The sequence below is a fragment of the Carcharodon carcharias genome, chromosome 10 (genome assembly GCF_017639515.1).
Source record: "Carcharodon carcharias isolate sCarCar2 chromosome 10, sCarCar2.pri, whole genome shotgun sequence".
Lineage (NCBI taxonomy): Eukaryota > Metazoa > Chordata > Chondrichthyes > Lamniformes > Lamnidae > Carcharodon > Carcharodon carcharias.
Window position 1 is genome coordinate 69,981,348 of NC_054476.1, and position 15,931 is coordinate 69,997,278.

Sequence of the window (15,931 nt, forward strand, 5' to 3'; positions counted from 1 at the left end):
TACCCCTTACCAAGTTAGCTGACCACAGCAGCAGACAAGCTAAAACTGACCTCTATATTCTGGTTTAAGGAGGGGATTAAAAAAATAAAATGGGTTCTCACCCCTGAGTTCTATCCAGTGACTTGAACTGAAAGAGAGTTTTAGGAGCCCGCATGTAAAGTGGATTAGGATAATGTCCTATCCCTACCAAACCCTTTGTCCCAAACACTAGCTCACTCACCCAGAAAAACAAGACAACTGACAAAATTTCTCCCTAATCAGGAAATGGCATGTCTTGTGGCCAATGTCAAAGCAAGGCTTATTGTAATAGCATGCAGGCTGTGCTTTTAACCAGCATTGGCAAATACTTACAGTATTGTATTCTGGTCCTCACTGCAGCCACTGGGACACTGTAGATGCTCTGTAGGTAATTCTTCACGTCAAATTGTGTCATCCTGTAAAATACAGGTTAGAAATCTAAGACAAATGAAACAAAAATCCTAAAATATTAAGGTTTACATAAAGAAACGACCAAATGTTTTTGCATACCTAGGAATCAGAGTCTAACCATTATGTAGCTTCAAACTAGTTTCACGGCTTTGACTAGCAGTGACTGACAGCAAACTACTGGTTCGATACATTGTTGTGTCATTACATGATGGCGAAAAGCTTCTACCCAAGATCTTCCACAGTGGCTTCCAGTATCAAACTCTCAAGAACTGAGGCTTAAACTTTCCAACTTTCAAATTCAGAAATGTCCAATGTACCTGCACAGCTCACTCAGGGCCTCTAGTGGAAGAAACCTAGTACTGTAGAGCAATAATGGGAGAATATTAAAAGAATGTCTGAAAACACACACATTTTAGCCATCAAGACGTATGCCTTTTGCACAGGTCTCTCAGGACTTCCCAAAAATTCAGGTGTAATCGATCCAGCCGTCACAACACATTAGAACAGCCATCGGGGCCAATGTCACATTCCTTAGAAGCTAGCACAGAACAGAACCGGTGGAGGTTAAGGACTAGCTCAACCTCTCACTACAGGATGGCCAGGAAAGCCGAATATTGATGCCCTTAAACTAGGACAAAGTGCATCAGGCCCACTCGATTTCACTTAAAGTCTTAACAACACTCAATTTTGCCAAGTTCATTTCTATATCTTCATACTTACTCCATAGGAATTCTGAACTGGACTGTATTCTCTGGCTGCTCCCTTCCAGGCCTCACTAGGGTCATAAAAAAGTTGGTTCGAAATATCCGAAGCTGAGGGTTCCCAAGTTGATATAACGGATAGCTGTAGGGAAATGAGAGATGAAATTTAAATATATATATATTTAATACTGAACAATGTTGCCATTGAGCTCATATATTAAAAAATCTTGTGCATGTGCACAATCCTTGTTCAAGAATTTCTCTTCCTGTTGTCACATTTTTCTGACATTTCAGCATTAACATTTCACACTGAAATTCTCTAACTTCCAATGAAATGTTAAACTAAGGCCACATCATCCCTCCCACCAAACATTGTCCTGGCCAACATTTATCCATGACAGATGCCACAAATTACCTGGTCATTTAGCTCACCGCTGATCACGAGGATTCACTGTGCAAAAATCAGTTGCTGTCTTTCTCTGCTTCACAACACCAGCTATGTTTCAAAAATTCTTCACTGGCTACAAAGTGTTTTGGGATGACCAAAGGAAGTGAAATGCATTATACATCTACATTCTTTCTTTTATAACTAAGATATGTCCTGTAATGATGTAGTTGCAGCCTGTGGTCATCGGAGGGCACAGTGGAGCAAATTTCAATTTCAGAAAACTCTCCTGATGCCACCTGCCATTTTGCTTTTTTAACCATTTCCCAATTCAGGAAAGGGTAACCAAGTTTTAAATTTAACATTCTGCTTAATTTTATATAAAATTTCTTTCCTCCAACTGTTTTTTTTTATTCCTCTTCATTTTTCTTCCAGTCCCTGCCATCTACTTTTCCCCATTCCATGACAGTTTAGACCTCTTTGCTCTATTTATTTATGTTCACAGGATGTGGATATCACTGGCTAAGTCACCATTTGAATTGCCCATCCCTAATTGTCCTTGAGAAGGTGGTGGTGAGCTGCTTACTTGAACCGCTGCAGGCCATGTGATGTAGATACACACACAGTGCTGTTAGGAAGGGAGTTCCAGGACTTTGACCTAGCAACAGTGAAGGAAAGGCATTATAGTTCCAAGTCAGGATGCTGTGCAACTTGGAGGGGAACGTGCAGGTAGTGGTACTCCCATGCATCTGCTGCCCTTGTCCTTCGAGTAGTAGACGTCGTGGGTTTGGAAGGTGCTAAGGAGCCTTGGTGAGTTGCTGTAGTGCATCTTGTAGATGGTACACACAGCTGCCACTGTGCATCAGTGAAGGAGGTGATCATTTAAGGTGGTGGATGGGATGCCAATCAAGCGGGTGCTCTGTCCTGGATGGTCACGAGCTTCTCAAGTGTCACTGGGGCAGAACTCATCCAGGCAAATGGAGAGTATTTCATCACACTCCTGGCTTGTGGACAAGCTTTGGGAAGCCAGGTGAGCTACTTGCCGCAGGATTCCCAGCTTCTGACCTGTTCTTGTAGCTACAGTATTTATATGACTGGTCCAGTTCGGTTTCTGGTCAATGATAAACCCCCAGGATGTTGATAATGGGGCATTCAGCAATATTAATGCCACTGAATGTCAAAAGGAGATGGTTAGATTTTCTCTCATTGGAGACAGTCAGTGCCTGGCACTTATGTGGCAGGAATGTTTCTTGCCACTTATCAGCACAAACCTGAATGTTGTCCTGGTCTCACAGCAGATGGGCATGGACTGCTTCAGAATCTGAGGAGTCACGAATGGTGTTGAACGTTGTGCATTCATCAGCGAAAGTTCCCACTTCTGACCTTATGATGGAGGGAAGGTCATTGATGAAGCAGCTGAAGATGGTTGGCCTAGGGCACTACCCTGAAGAAGTCCTGCAGCGATGTCTTAGGACTGAGATGATTGACCCCCAACAACCACAACCATCTTCCTTTGTGCTACATATGACTCCAACCAGAGGATCCTCTCAGGAACCCACTTAAGTCTGCAACCAAAAGATTTCCACTGTCGGATTCCACAGTGCCTCTCCCATGCTCCGTCTGACCTATCGCCAATGTGCCCCACTGTATCCCCGAGTTGGCAGGCTGGCCCATTCCTGCATGTCATGATTTTTTTGTTACTCAGCTCCTTTAGTCCCAACTCTGTTATTTCCCCACTCATTCCCAAACCATCACACATTCCAAGTCACTAGCCTTTGCCTCCCAGTTAATGGAATGTATTTATACCACAATGCTAAATAATTCAAGTGACAACACCACCTGTCACATTGTCTCAGCCTAATCTTGACATGCTCCTTCCTTCCAGCTGCTAATTTCCCAGCATGGGTCTGAGCCCATCCCTCAACCTGATTCTGCTCCCACTCTGCAAGGGAATACAACTGGCTCATGAGGCAAGTTATGGGTTTGCAAGGGAGAGCACCAACCCGAGACAGGAGATAGTTAGGCAGGCAGCAGGTCACTAAATGGCAAGGTGCCAGAGAAGAAAATCATAGTAAAATTGAAGCAGACACAGTTTCAGACTTTCCTATTTATATGAAGAGCAAAATAAAGCAATGAAGCAACAGCATTGATCGAACATGATTAGACAGTGGGAATATCAACGTTGTGGGCAAATGATGGGTGCAACACCAAAACAAATGGTGTGAATGGGCAGTACTGAAGAAGGGGACCATTAAGCAGTAACAAGCTGCATTTATCCCAGATCTCCTAATAGGAAATTATGTGGCCCTGAGCTTTCCTTTGCTGCCACGCTATGCACCCAACATCTTGCAGCTAAATTAAAAAATAAAAACACAAAGCAAGATGCAGAAGGCCACAGCAAATCAGAATACAACTAAAAGATAGAGACAGTCCGTCCTACATACATAAGTTAGCAATAATGCATTTCCTTTGACCTGCTGTGATTAAAACAACAGGAAATCCATTAGATTACATATTTGTAATACATAGTGGAGGGGGAGCCAGCTTCACACATTCTGCATTTACGTAACAAATTTAGTTAGTGAAGCAGTGACAGTTTTGCCGAGACTGAACTTGCGGTCTGTAAACCAGGTGTCAAAGCTGAACTGACTCTGAAGCAAACCAGATTGAGACTCCCTCAAAACTATTTGCTCCTCCCACCAAGATTTCACCCTTACCTCTCTGATTTCAGACCAAATCAGAGGTGTCAGCCAACTCATTACCCGGCTCGACCCGAGCAAGGCTTTGACCCCTGTCCCCCACCACCCAATAGGATTTCTCATTCCAATCCTATCCCAAGCTATTAATTCCTACCCACCACACCTTGCTTACAGTTTCTACCAACAGTTTATCCCTTTTACAGTAACATCTCCACCCTCACCCCATCCTAAATATATGCCCAATCAACTGCTCAACTTCCTCCCCCGACCTCCCAGTGGCTAGGTTTCTCTTAGTATGATGGCTAATTATTCTATGCCTACGCTTTTACCCTCATTGGTTCACTCCTTTCCCTCTACCCTGCCTCTCCATGTTTTCATCATCCTTTCCTTCCTGATCTCCTGCTCTGATTTCATTCCTCCTTGTTCCACCCCCTCCCCCTCAAATCCCCACAAGCACTACCATCCTCTAACCCAGCCTGGTCTGAAAATTTAATATCTAATGTCATTGGAAATAAACTTGCACTTCACTTATCATTTACTTCTTTCTGCATTTAATTCAAATCTAAAGACCATCTTGGTAGAGCCAAAGAACATTGACTTTATCTGAATCTATTCACAGTGAACCTGCAGGATCACGTCAGTCAATCTCTAGAAGATGCAAGGTGTACTGTTTAAATTAGGAAACTAATCTTAGGTCAGGGCTTTCATTCTTATTCTAATGCACAATATAACACATATAGATTAGCCAATTTGACTGAACACTTTCTGGAAAAGCACAGAATATTGGATTAGTTAAGAGCAGCGGGGTTGACCCAACATCCTGGCCTTCATTCAACATAACTAAAACAGATTACCTGGTCACAATCCTAATTGTTTATGGGACTTTGCTGTGTGTAAATTAGAAGCCACATGTCCTAGGTTAAAAAAGTGACTACACTTGAGAACACCACTTCATTGGATGTAAAGTGCTTTGGTATATCCTAAGATTGTGAAAGAGGCTATATAAATTCAAACACAGGAGGATGGTGGCTTAGTGGTAACATCAGAGGCCTAGGCTAATGCTCTCGGCACAAGTTCAAATCCTACCACGGTAGCTGGTGGGATTGAAATTCAATGCATTTAGAAATTCAATTAATAATAAAAATCTGCAAATGAAAAGCTAGTCTTAGTAATGGCAACCATGAAACCATGTCGATTGTTGTAAAAACCCCTCTGGTTCACTAACGTCCTTTAGGAAACAGTATCTGCCATCCTTACCTGCCCTAGCCTACATATGACTCCAGACCCACAGCAATGTGGCTGACTCTTGACTGCCCTTTAAAATAGCATAGCAAGTTACTCAGTTGTACAAAACCAAAGGGCCATGGGTGTACCTGCACTAAATGAACTGCAGTGGTTCAAGAAAGCTGCTCAGTACCACCTTCTCAAGGGCAATTCGGGATGGGTAACAAATGTTTGCCTTGCCAGCAATGCCCACATCCCATGAAAAATATTTTTAAAAGTTTTTTATTTTGTGCAGCAGGTCTAATTTTATCTGTCTGATGATTAACATGCTAATGTGGCCTTTCTCATATGTCAAGAAGTTCCTACTAAAAGTAACTCTTGGAGCCCAGTATTATTGCACTTGAGTTCAAACCAAGTAGTACAATGGAGTGTCCCATTCACCTGCTGAAAACAAGTACACATACTCCTTCATTTCTACAATAGTGAATTGATTTCCAAGAACTTGACACATCTCCAGGTTCAAATGATATTGCTTTAATTTATCAATCTCTCAGCATATTCCTGCCTCACAGAGCATAGTCCAGCCCGCATTCCATTCTAAACAAGATGAAATTTATAGATTTACATTAAGTCCTGCTGTTCAGTGCCCTTGACAGAAGTTGGCCAGCTGCTGAGAGGATGGAAAAAGTAAATGTGTGGCTGAGGCAGAGGCCTGGCCAGTTCATTAGGAATAGTCCCTTGGGAATTATTCACAGAAGTTTTGCAAAAAGTATTTAAAATGGACAGACTTCTTGGGTTTTGCTTAAAGTTGCAAGACCAATTCAAATTCCACTACTAAAAATAGCAAATGTTGAAAATACTTTGGGAGAAAAGATGGGTTAACAATGCAGGTAGACAGTCTAAGAATGCAGATAAATAAACTTTCAAAAGAAGAAATGGCTAACTGCTCTCTTTTCAGATACTGGCAAAGCCACTGTGTAATTCCAATATTTGCTCCATTTACTTGAGAATTTGCAGCTTTTATAATTGCAAAGCGGAGGAAGCCATGTGACCCATCGTGCCTGTGCCAGCTCTTTGAAAGCTATCCAATGAGTTGCACTCCTCTCTTACCCATAACCCTGCAAGTGTTTCCTTTTCAAGTATTTATCCAATTCCCTTAAGGTAAGATCAAATCCAATTTCACCACCTTTTCAGGCAGCACATTCCAGATTATAATATACAACACTGCATTTTTTATTTTTACCTTTATCGACAGTTGACCCAACTACTATGACTCAAGAAGAGTGCAGATTGGGTACACTGTGAACTGACAGCATAGGCCCAATTCCAGTTTTAGGACATGCTGAGACCAGTTGGGTTCAGTTCACACACAGTTTAATTCAGAACAGTTGGCAGACAGAGAGCTTTTGTTGGCAATGTTCCAATTAGAGCAATGGCCTCTCACCATCTGGACTCTTTAAAAAAAAAGTCAATCCTTTGTTTAATTATTAACTTCAGCAATCATTTTTCACCTAAAAGACAACATACAAGGGGTGGGGGTTGGGGGGGCCAAAATGGCTATCAAAGTTACTGAGGGCACTAAATTAATTTGCATCAACAAAGTATCTACTGATGTTAAAGAGCTTTAGTAACAACTGCTCAAAGGCACTTGTGGCTAATCTTAATTCAGTTAGTTCAGAGTTACGGGAAGGACTGTAAATGGTCAGTGTAATATATTAGTGTCATCAATCATGCTGTCAGAAAAATTATAATCTTTAAAACCAAAACCTCACAAAAAGCATACCATAAAAGTTCAAATTTGTATAGCTCCAAGGGCAAAAATGGTTCCAAATCTTTAAACAAAAATCAGCACTGCTTTAATCTAATTCCTTCACACTGTCTGCTTCCACAAGCCAGTTCATAAAGTCACAGCCAGTTCATAGAGAACCACATATGCGCCCATCCAAATATGTATGCACACCATCTGGTGCACTTTGAAGATAAAATTTTATGCTATAAACAAAAAATGCATTTCTGACATAAGGAGCTTCATTCCCCAGCTACACATCCCTTACATCCAAAGTATGGAATCAAATGGCACATCTATGTTGACATCAGATATCAGGAAGTGAACTAAGCTCAAGAGGCCTTAACACATTCTCAATTGGGTTAGAGATCTTTTCAGGGGGGGAGGGGAAGGGAAGGGGAAGGGGGAGGGGAGTGGAAGGGGGAGGGGGATGGGCAGGGGCAGGGGGAGGGGGGGAGGGGGAGGGCGGAGGGGAGGGGAGGAGGAGGGCGGAGGGGAGGAGGAGGGCCGAGGGGAGGGGAGGAGGAGGGCCGAGGGGAGGGGAGGAGGAGGGCCGAGGGGAGGGGAGGAGGAGGGCGGAGGGGGGAGGAGGAGGAGGGCGAGACGGGGAGGGGGGGGGGAGGGCGAGACGGGGAGGGGAGGGGGAGGGCGAGACGGGGAGGGGAGGGGGAGGGCGAGACGGGGAGGGGAGGGGGAGGGCGGAGGGGAGGGGGAGGGCGGAGGGGAGGGGGAGGGGGAGGGCGGAGGGGAGGGCAGAGGGGAGGGTGGGGGGAGGGCAGAGGGGAGGGTGGGGGGAGGGCAGAGGGGAGGGTGGGGGGAGGGCGGAGGGGAGGGCAGAGGGGAGGGCAGAGGGGAGGGCAGAGGGGAGGGCAGAGGGGAGGGCAGAGGGGAGGGCAGAGGGGAGGGCAGAGGGAGGGCAGGGCGGAGGGGAGGACGGAGGGGAGGACGGAGGGGGGAGGGGGGAGGGGGGAGGACGGAGGGGAGGACGGAGGGGGGAGGGGGAGGACGGAGGGGGGGGAGGGGGAGGACGGAGGGGGGGAGGGGGAGGACGGAGGGGGGGAGGGGGAGGACGGAGGGGGGAGGGGGAGGACGGAGGGGGGGAGGGGGAGGACGGAGGGGGAGGACAGAGGGGGGAAGGGGGAGGACGGAGGACGGAGGGGGGGAGGGGGAGGACGGAGGACGGAGGGGGGAGGGGGAGGACGGAGGACGGAGGGGGGAGGGGGAGGACGGAGGACGGAGGGGGGAGGACGGAGGACGGAGGGGGGGAGGGGGAGGACGGAGGGGGGGAGGGGGAGGACGGAGGGGGGGAGGGGGAGGACGGAGGGGGGGAGGGGGAGGACGGAGGGGGGGAGGGGGAGGACGGAGGGGGGGAGGGGGAGGACGGAGGGGGGGAGGGGGAGGACGGAGGGGGGGAGGGGGAGGACGGAGGGGGGGAGGGGGAGGACGGAGGGGGGGAGGGGGAGGACGGAGGGGGGGAGGGGGAGGACGGAGGGGGGGAGGGGGAGGACGGAGGGGGGAGGGGGAGGACGGAGGGGGGGAGGGGAGGGCGGGGGGAGGGGAGGGGGAGGGCGGAGGGGAGGGGGAGGGCGGAGGGGAGGGGAGGGTAGGGGGAGGGCGGAGGGGAGGGTAGGGGGAGGGCGGAGGGGAGGGTAGGGGAGGGCGGAGGGGAGGGTAGGGGAGGGCGGAGGGGAGGGTAGGGGGAGGGGGGAGGGGAGGGTAGGGGGAGGGCGGAGGGGAGGGTAGGGGGAGGGCGGAGGGGAGGGGGAGGGCGGAGGGGAGGGGGAGGGCGGAAGGGAGGGGAGGGGGAGTGCGGAGGGGAGGGGAGGGGGAGGGCGGAGGGGAGGGGAAGGGGAGGGGAGGTGGAGGGCAGAGGGGAGGGGAAGGGGAAGGGGAGGGGAGGGGGAGGGCGGAGGGGGAGGGCGGAGGGGAGGGGGAGCGGGGAGGGCGGAGGAGAGGGGGAGGGCGGAGGACGGAGGGTGGAGGACGGAGGGCGGAGGACGGAGGGGTAGGGAGGGCAGAGGGGAGGGCAGAGGCGAGGGGGAGGGGTGGGGGAAGAGGGGAAGAGGGGGAGGTGTGGGGGAAGAGGGGGAGGGGTGGGGGGAAGAGGGGGAAAGGGGGGAGTGGGGCAAAAGGGGAGGGGGCAAGGGGGAGTGGGGCAAAAGGGGAGGGGGCAAGGTGGGAGCGGGGCGAGGGGGCAAGGGGTTGGGGGGCAAGGGGGGAGGGGGCAAGGGGGGAGGGGGCAAGGGGGGAGGGGGCAAGGGGGGAGGGGGCAAGGGGGGAGGGGGCAAGGGGGGAGGGAAGAGGAGGGAAGAGGGAGAGGAGGGGAGGGCAAGTGAGGGGAGGTGCAGGGGGCGGAGGTGCGGAGGGGCGGGCTGCGTGGAGGGGGACGGGGGGAGGCGGGGGACGGGGGGGAGGCGGGGGACGGGGGGGAGGCGGGGGACGGGGGGGAGGCGGGGGACGGGGGGGAGGCGGGGGACGGGGGGAGGCGGGGGACGGGGGGAGGCGGGGGACGGGGGGAGGCGGGGGACGGGGGGAGGCGGGGGACGGGGGGAGGCGGGGGACGGGGGGAGGCGGGGGACGGGGGGGGCGGGGGGCGGGGGGCGGGGAGGGCGGGGGCGGGGGGGGCAGCAGGGGGCGGGGCGGCAGGGGGCGGCAGGCGGCGGGGGGGCGACGGGGGGGAGGGGCGAGGGGGGACGGGGGAGAGGGGCAAGGGGGGGACGGGGGAGAGGGGCGAGGGGGGACGGGGAGAGGGGCGAGGGGGGACGGGGGAGAGGAGCGAGGGGGGGACGGGGGAGAGGAGCGAGGGGGGACAGGGGAGAGGGGCGAGGGGGGGACGGGGGAGAGGGGCGAGGGGGGACGGGGGCGAGGGGGGTCGGGGGCGAGGGGGGTCGGGGGCGAGGGGCGAGGGGGGTCGGGGGCGACAGGGGGCGGGGGGCGACAGGGGGCGGGGGCGACAGGGGGCGGGGGCGACAGGGGGCGGGGGCGACAGGGGGCGGGGGCGACAGGGGGCGGGGGCGACAGGGGGCGGGGGCGACAGGGGGCGGGGGCGACAGGGGGCGGGGGCGACAGGGGGCGGGGGCGACAGGGGGCGGGGGGACAGGGGGCGGGGGGACAGGGGGCGGGGGGACAGGGGGCGGGGGGACAGGGGGCGGGGGGACAGGGGGCGGGGGCGACAGGGGGCGGGGGGCGACAGGGGGCGGGGGCGACAGGGGGCGGGGGCGACAGGGGGCGGGGGCGACAGGGGGCGGGGGCAACAGGGGCGACAGGGGGCGGGGGCGACAGGGGCGACAGGGGGCGGGGGCGACAGGGGCGACAGGGGGCGGCAGGGGCAACAGGGGGCGGGGCAAGGGGCGAGGGGGGATGGGGGCAAGGGGCGAGGGGGGATGGGGGTGAGGGGCGAGAGGGGACGGGGCGAGGGGCGACGGGGGCGAGGGGCGAGAGGGGACGGGGGCGAGGGGCGAGAGGGGACGGGGGCGAGGGGGGACGGGGGCGAGAGGGGACGGTGGCGAGAGGGGACGGGGGCGAGAGGGGACGGGGGCGAGGGGCGAGGGCGGACGGTGGCGAGGGCGGACAGGGGCCAGGGGAGAGAGGGGACGGGGGCGAGGGGCGAGGGGGGACGGGGGGGACGGGGGCAAGGGGCGACGGGGACGGGGACAGGGGCGAGGATGGACAGGGGCGAGGATGGACAGGGGCGAGGATGGACGGGGGCGAGAGGGGACGGGGGCGAGAGGGGACGGGGGCGAGGGGCGAGAGGGGACGGGGGCGAGGGGCGAGAGGGGACGGGGGCGAGGGGCGAGAGCGGACGGGGGCGAGGGGCGAGAGCGGACGGGGGCGAGGGGCGAGAGCGAACGGGGGCGAGGGGCGAGAGCGAACGGGGGCGAGGGGGGAGAGCGGACGGGGGCGAGGGCGAGGGGCGAGAGCGGACGGGGGCGAGGGCGAGGGGCGAGAGCGGACGGGGGCGAGGGGCGAGAGCGGACGGGGGCGAGAGCGGACGGGGGCGAGGAGCGGACGGGGGCGAGGAGCGGACGGGGGCGAGGAGCGGACGGGGGCGAGGAGCGAGGGGCAAGAGGGGACGGGGGCGAGGGGCGACAGGGGCGAGGTGGGAAGCGGGCGAGGGTGCGAGGGGGACGGGGCGAGGGGGGACGGGGCGAGGGGGGACGGGGCGAGGGGGGACGGGGCGAGGGGGGACGGGGCGAGGGGGGACGGGGCGAGGGGGGACGGGGCGAGGGGCGAGGGGCGAGGGGGGACGGGGGTTGGGGGCGAGAGGGGACGGAGGCGAGATTGGACAGGGTGAGGGGCGAGAGAGGGGACGGGGGCGAGAGAGGGGACGGGGGCGAGAGAGGGGACGGGGCGAGAGAGGGGACGGGGCGAGAGAGGGGACGGGGCGAGAGAGGGGACGGGGGGAGAGAGGGGACGGGGGGAGAGAGGGGACGGGGGGAGAGAGGGGACGGGGGGAGAGAGGGGACGGGGGGAGAGAGGGGGCGGCAGGGGGCGGGGGCCGGCAGGGGGCGGGGGCGACATGGGGCGGGGGCGACAGGGGGCAGGGCAAGGGGGCGAGAGGGGACGGGGGCAAGGGGCGAGAGGGGACGGGGGCAAGGGGCGAGAGGGGACGGGGGCAAGGGGCGAGAGGGGACGGGGCAAGGGGCGAGAGGGGACGGGGGCAAGGGGCGAGGGGGGGCGAGGGGCAAGGGGGGACGGGGGCGAGGATGGACGGTACACGGGGGCGAGGATGGACGGGGCACGGGGGCGAGGATGGACGGGGCACGGGGGCGAGGATGGACGGGGCACGGGGGCGAGGATGGACGGGGCACGGGGGCGAGGATGGACGGGGCACGGGGCGAGGATGGACGGGGCACGGGGGCGAGGATGGACGGGGCACGGGGGGCGAGGATGGACGGGGCACGGGGGCCGAGGATGGACGGGGCACGGGGGCCGAGGATGGACGGGGCACGGGGGCCGAGGATGGACGGGGGACGGGGGCGAGGATGGACGGGGGACGGGGGCGAGAGGGGACGGGGGACGGGGGCGAGAGGGGACGGGGGACGGGGGCGAGAGGGGACGGGGGACGGGGGCGAGAGGGGACGGGGGACGGGGGCGAGAGGGGACGGGGGACGGGGGCGAGAGGGGACGGGGGGCGAGGGGCGAGAGCGGACGGGGGCGAGAGCAAACGGGGGCGTGAGCGGACGGGGGCGAGGGGCGAGAGCGGACGGGGGCGAGGGGGGAAGGGGGCGAGGGGCAACGGGGACGGGGGCGAGGATGAACGGGGGACGGGGGCGGGGGGGGCGGGGACGGGGGCGAGGGGCGAGAGCGGTCGGGGGCGAGGGGCGAGAGCGGACGGAGGCGAGATTGCACAGGGTGAGGGGCGAGAGGGGACGAGGGGAGAGAGGGGACGGGGGCGAGGGGGGGGCAGGGGCGAGGGGCGAGAGGGGACGGGGCCAGGGGCGAGAGGGGACGGGGCCAGGGGCGAGAGGGGACGGGGCCAGGGGCGAGAGGGGACGGGGCCAGGGGCGAGAGGAGACGGGAGCGAGGGGCGAGAGGGGACGGGAGCGAGAGGCGAGAGGGGACGGGAGCGAGGGGCGAGAGGGGACGGGAGCGAGGGGCGAGAGGGGACGGGAGCGAGGGGCGAGAGGGGACGGGAGCGAGGGGCGAGAGGGGACGGGAGCGAGGGGCGAGAGGGGACGGAGGCGAGATTGGACAGGGTGAGGGGCGAGGGTGGACGGGGGCGAGAGGGGACGGGAGCGAGGGGCGAGAGGGGACGGGAGCGAGGGGCGAGAGGGGACGGGAGCGAGGGGCGAGAGGGGACGGGAGCGAGGGGCGAGAGGGTTCGGGAGCGAGGGGCGAGAGGGGACGGGAGCGAGGGGCGAGAGGGGACGGAGGCGAGATTGGACAGGGTGAGGGGCGAGGGTGGACGGGGGCGAGAGGGGAGAGGGGACGGAGGCGGGGGCGAGAGGGGACGGGGGGCGAGAGGGGACGGGGGGCGAGAGGGGACGGGGGGCGAGGGGCGAGAGGGGACGGGGGCGAGAGGGACGGGGGCGAGGGGGGACGGGGGCGAGGGGGGACGGGGGCGAGGGGGGACGGGGGTGAGGGGCGAGAGGGGACGGGGGGCGAGGGGCGAGAGGGGACGGGGGCGAGAGGGACGGGGGCGAGGGGGGACGGGGGCGAGGGGCGAGAGGGGACGGGGGCGAGAGGGACGGGGGTGAGGGGCGAGAGGGACGGGGGTGAGGGGCGAGAGGGACGGGGGCGAGAGGGACGGGGGCGAGAGGGACGGGGGCGAGGGGAGAGAGGGACGGGGGCGAGAGGGACGGGGGCGAGGGGAGAGAGGGGACGGGGGCGAGGGGGGACGGGGGTGAGGGGCGAGAGGGGACGGGGGGGTGAGGGGCGAGAGGGGACGGGGGCGAGAGGGACGGGGGCGAGAGGGGACGGGGGGTGAGGGCGAGAGGGGACGGGGGCGAGAGGGACGGGGGCGAGGGGGGACGGGGGCGAGAGGGACGGGGGCGAGGGGAGAGAGGGGACGGGGGCGAGGGGGGACGGGGGCGAGGGGGGATGGGGGGGGGGTTAGTGGACGGTGGGGGTGGGGGGGGGGAGTGGGGTGGTGGAGGACCGGGTTGGAGGGAGGACAGACTGTTCGCCACCTTCAGAATTTTGGGCCTCGGGATCCAGGGCCGCTCCGTTCCGCATCCCGAGCTCCGGGTAGGGGATATCGACCGGCCGGGATTTGGAACTGTAACCCGTGTGGTGACCTCGGAAACCCAACGCCGACCCCTCTCTGACCCGTCCTCAGACCCTCACTCACATCACTCTCCGCGCCATCTCTCCCTCTCTCTACCCGGCACTCTGGCTGCAGCTTCGAGGTCCTCATTCAGCCGCTGCCCCCGTCCTACGCAGCGGAGCCTGGCGGCACCAGGTAGCATTACATCTCTAGCTTCAAAGATATACCAATCTATTTCTTTCGATTCAACAATGTTTACAAACACTGTAACATTTTGGCACAGTTCAAAATCCTTACACATGTAGTCACCTCCCAAATCCATGCCCATCTTTCCCGAAATGTTTTGTTTGAATCCCTTCATCAAGTTTCTCCCCCTGCTACATTACCAAACAAATGTCACAAATGTCTTCCTTTTTCCCTCATAGTCTTCCTGGAACTGTCTGCAGCTTTTGACATGCTTGACTACATTATTCGGTCTGGAGCACATTATCCTGTCAATCAGTGTCTTGCAAGTCGTCGGTCAGACCTCTGTGCATGGTCCTGACATTCCAGCTTACCAACCCAAAACTTGGCATCTTTTTATTTCTTTCATTTTCCTGGTGTGATGGGTTATGTCTATTTGTTAAGCTCTCAGCACCCATTGACATTCTTTCCATCCACCTCTCAACTCAAACTGGACCAAATCAGTATCTGTGGTCCAACACTGTGCTCCACTACACAGGTGAATAATTTGTCCGTTGAGGAGCTTGACACTGCTAGGACTCCTATGTCAGAATATCTTTACTTGCTGGGGGAATTTTAATGCAAGAGTGGGCACAGATTATGAGGCATAGCCATCCTGCCTCGGACTTCATGGCCTGGGAAAGATAAGTGAGAAAGGACAGAGATTATTTGAGTTTTGCTGCTACCATGAGCTTTGTGTAACTAACAGCTTCTTTCAGAACATGGTTTCCTGGAGACATCCAAGATCAAGCAATCTGCCCCGGCTGGACCTGATCATTATCAGACATAACTTTCTGAACAGCATTCTCAATATAGGCAGCTACCACATCGCTGACTGCAATAGACAGGTGTGCACTCAGGTGAGGATCCAACCTTCGAAGCCTTTCATTCAAAGTAGATGTGCCATCCTTGTATCAATGTCAGGCATAATGCCTACCCGGATAAAAATCAACAGTTCCCTGTCTCAATAAAAATGGTGCTATCTGGCATTCCCACACGGAGTGCAGAGGGAAAATGGAACATACTTCAAGACATAACCTATAATACTGCATCTCAATATATAGGAAGTAAAAACAGAAAAATATTGACTCGTTCAAGGTTAACATCACTGTGATGGAGCTTGTCATATAAGCTAAAAGGTCCGCTCTCATTAATAAAGAGAGACCTGAGTGAGAAAACTCGGAATGCACTAAGAGCTACTCAAAGTAAAGTCCAACAGGATGCTAGGCAGTGCACCAAGATCACTGATTAATACTTGCCAGAATATCCAGATGTCCTTCAACACAGGAAATGTCAGAGGCATGTTTGAAGGGATCAGAAAGACAACAGGTCCATCAGCAAATAAAACAGCTCAGTTGAAATTAAAGGCAGGGGAAGTCATCACCAGCTTTAATAATCAGTCGGAGAGATGAGTGGAACACTACCTTGAGTTGTACTCTAGGGAGAATGCTGTCACCGAAGAAACTCTAGACACCATGGAAAGCCTGCTTGTCTGGGCAGAGCTAGATATCAAACTGACACTGGAGGATCTTAGCAAAGCAATTGACTTGCTTGTGTTATGATCCCAGCTGACGTTAATACTGAACAAGTCAGATCCCAGAGTGAAACCTGGCTTGATAGAGCCTGACATTATTTTAGAAACTGTGGAGGAAACATAGAAACACAGAAACTAGGAGCAGGATTAGGCCATTCGAGGATTAGGCCCTTTGAGCCTGCAATGCCATTCGATATGATCATGGCTGATCCTCTATCTCAATGCTATATGCCCGCTTTCTC

General features: G+C 57.3%; 1 protein-coding gene across 2 annotated transcripts in view; it reads right to left on the minus strand.

Moving 5' to 3' along the window:
- The window catches only part of mrpl23 (mitochondrial ribosomal protein L23), a 37,010-nt gene extending 22,881 nt beyond the window's left edge, over positions 1-14,129 (minus strand). The window contains exons 1-3 of one of the 2 annotated variants that reach the window (XM_041196595.1): positions 14,018-14,129; positions 1,150-1,272; positions 352-434 (exon numbers count right to left, since the gene is read on the minus strand). In XM_041196595.1, coding sequence (XP_041052529.1) covers positions 352-434; positions 1,150-1,272; positions 14,018-14,034 — 223 coding nt within the window. In that variant the 5' untranslated portion in view covers positions 14,035-14,129. The other variant, XM_041196596.1, reaches the window with a different exon arrangement.
- Positions 14,130-15,931: the final 1,802 nt, after the last annotated feature.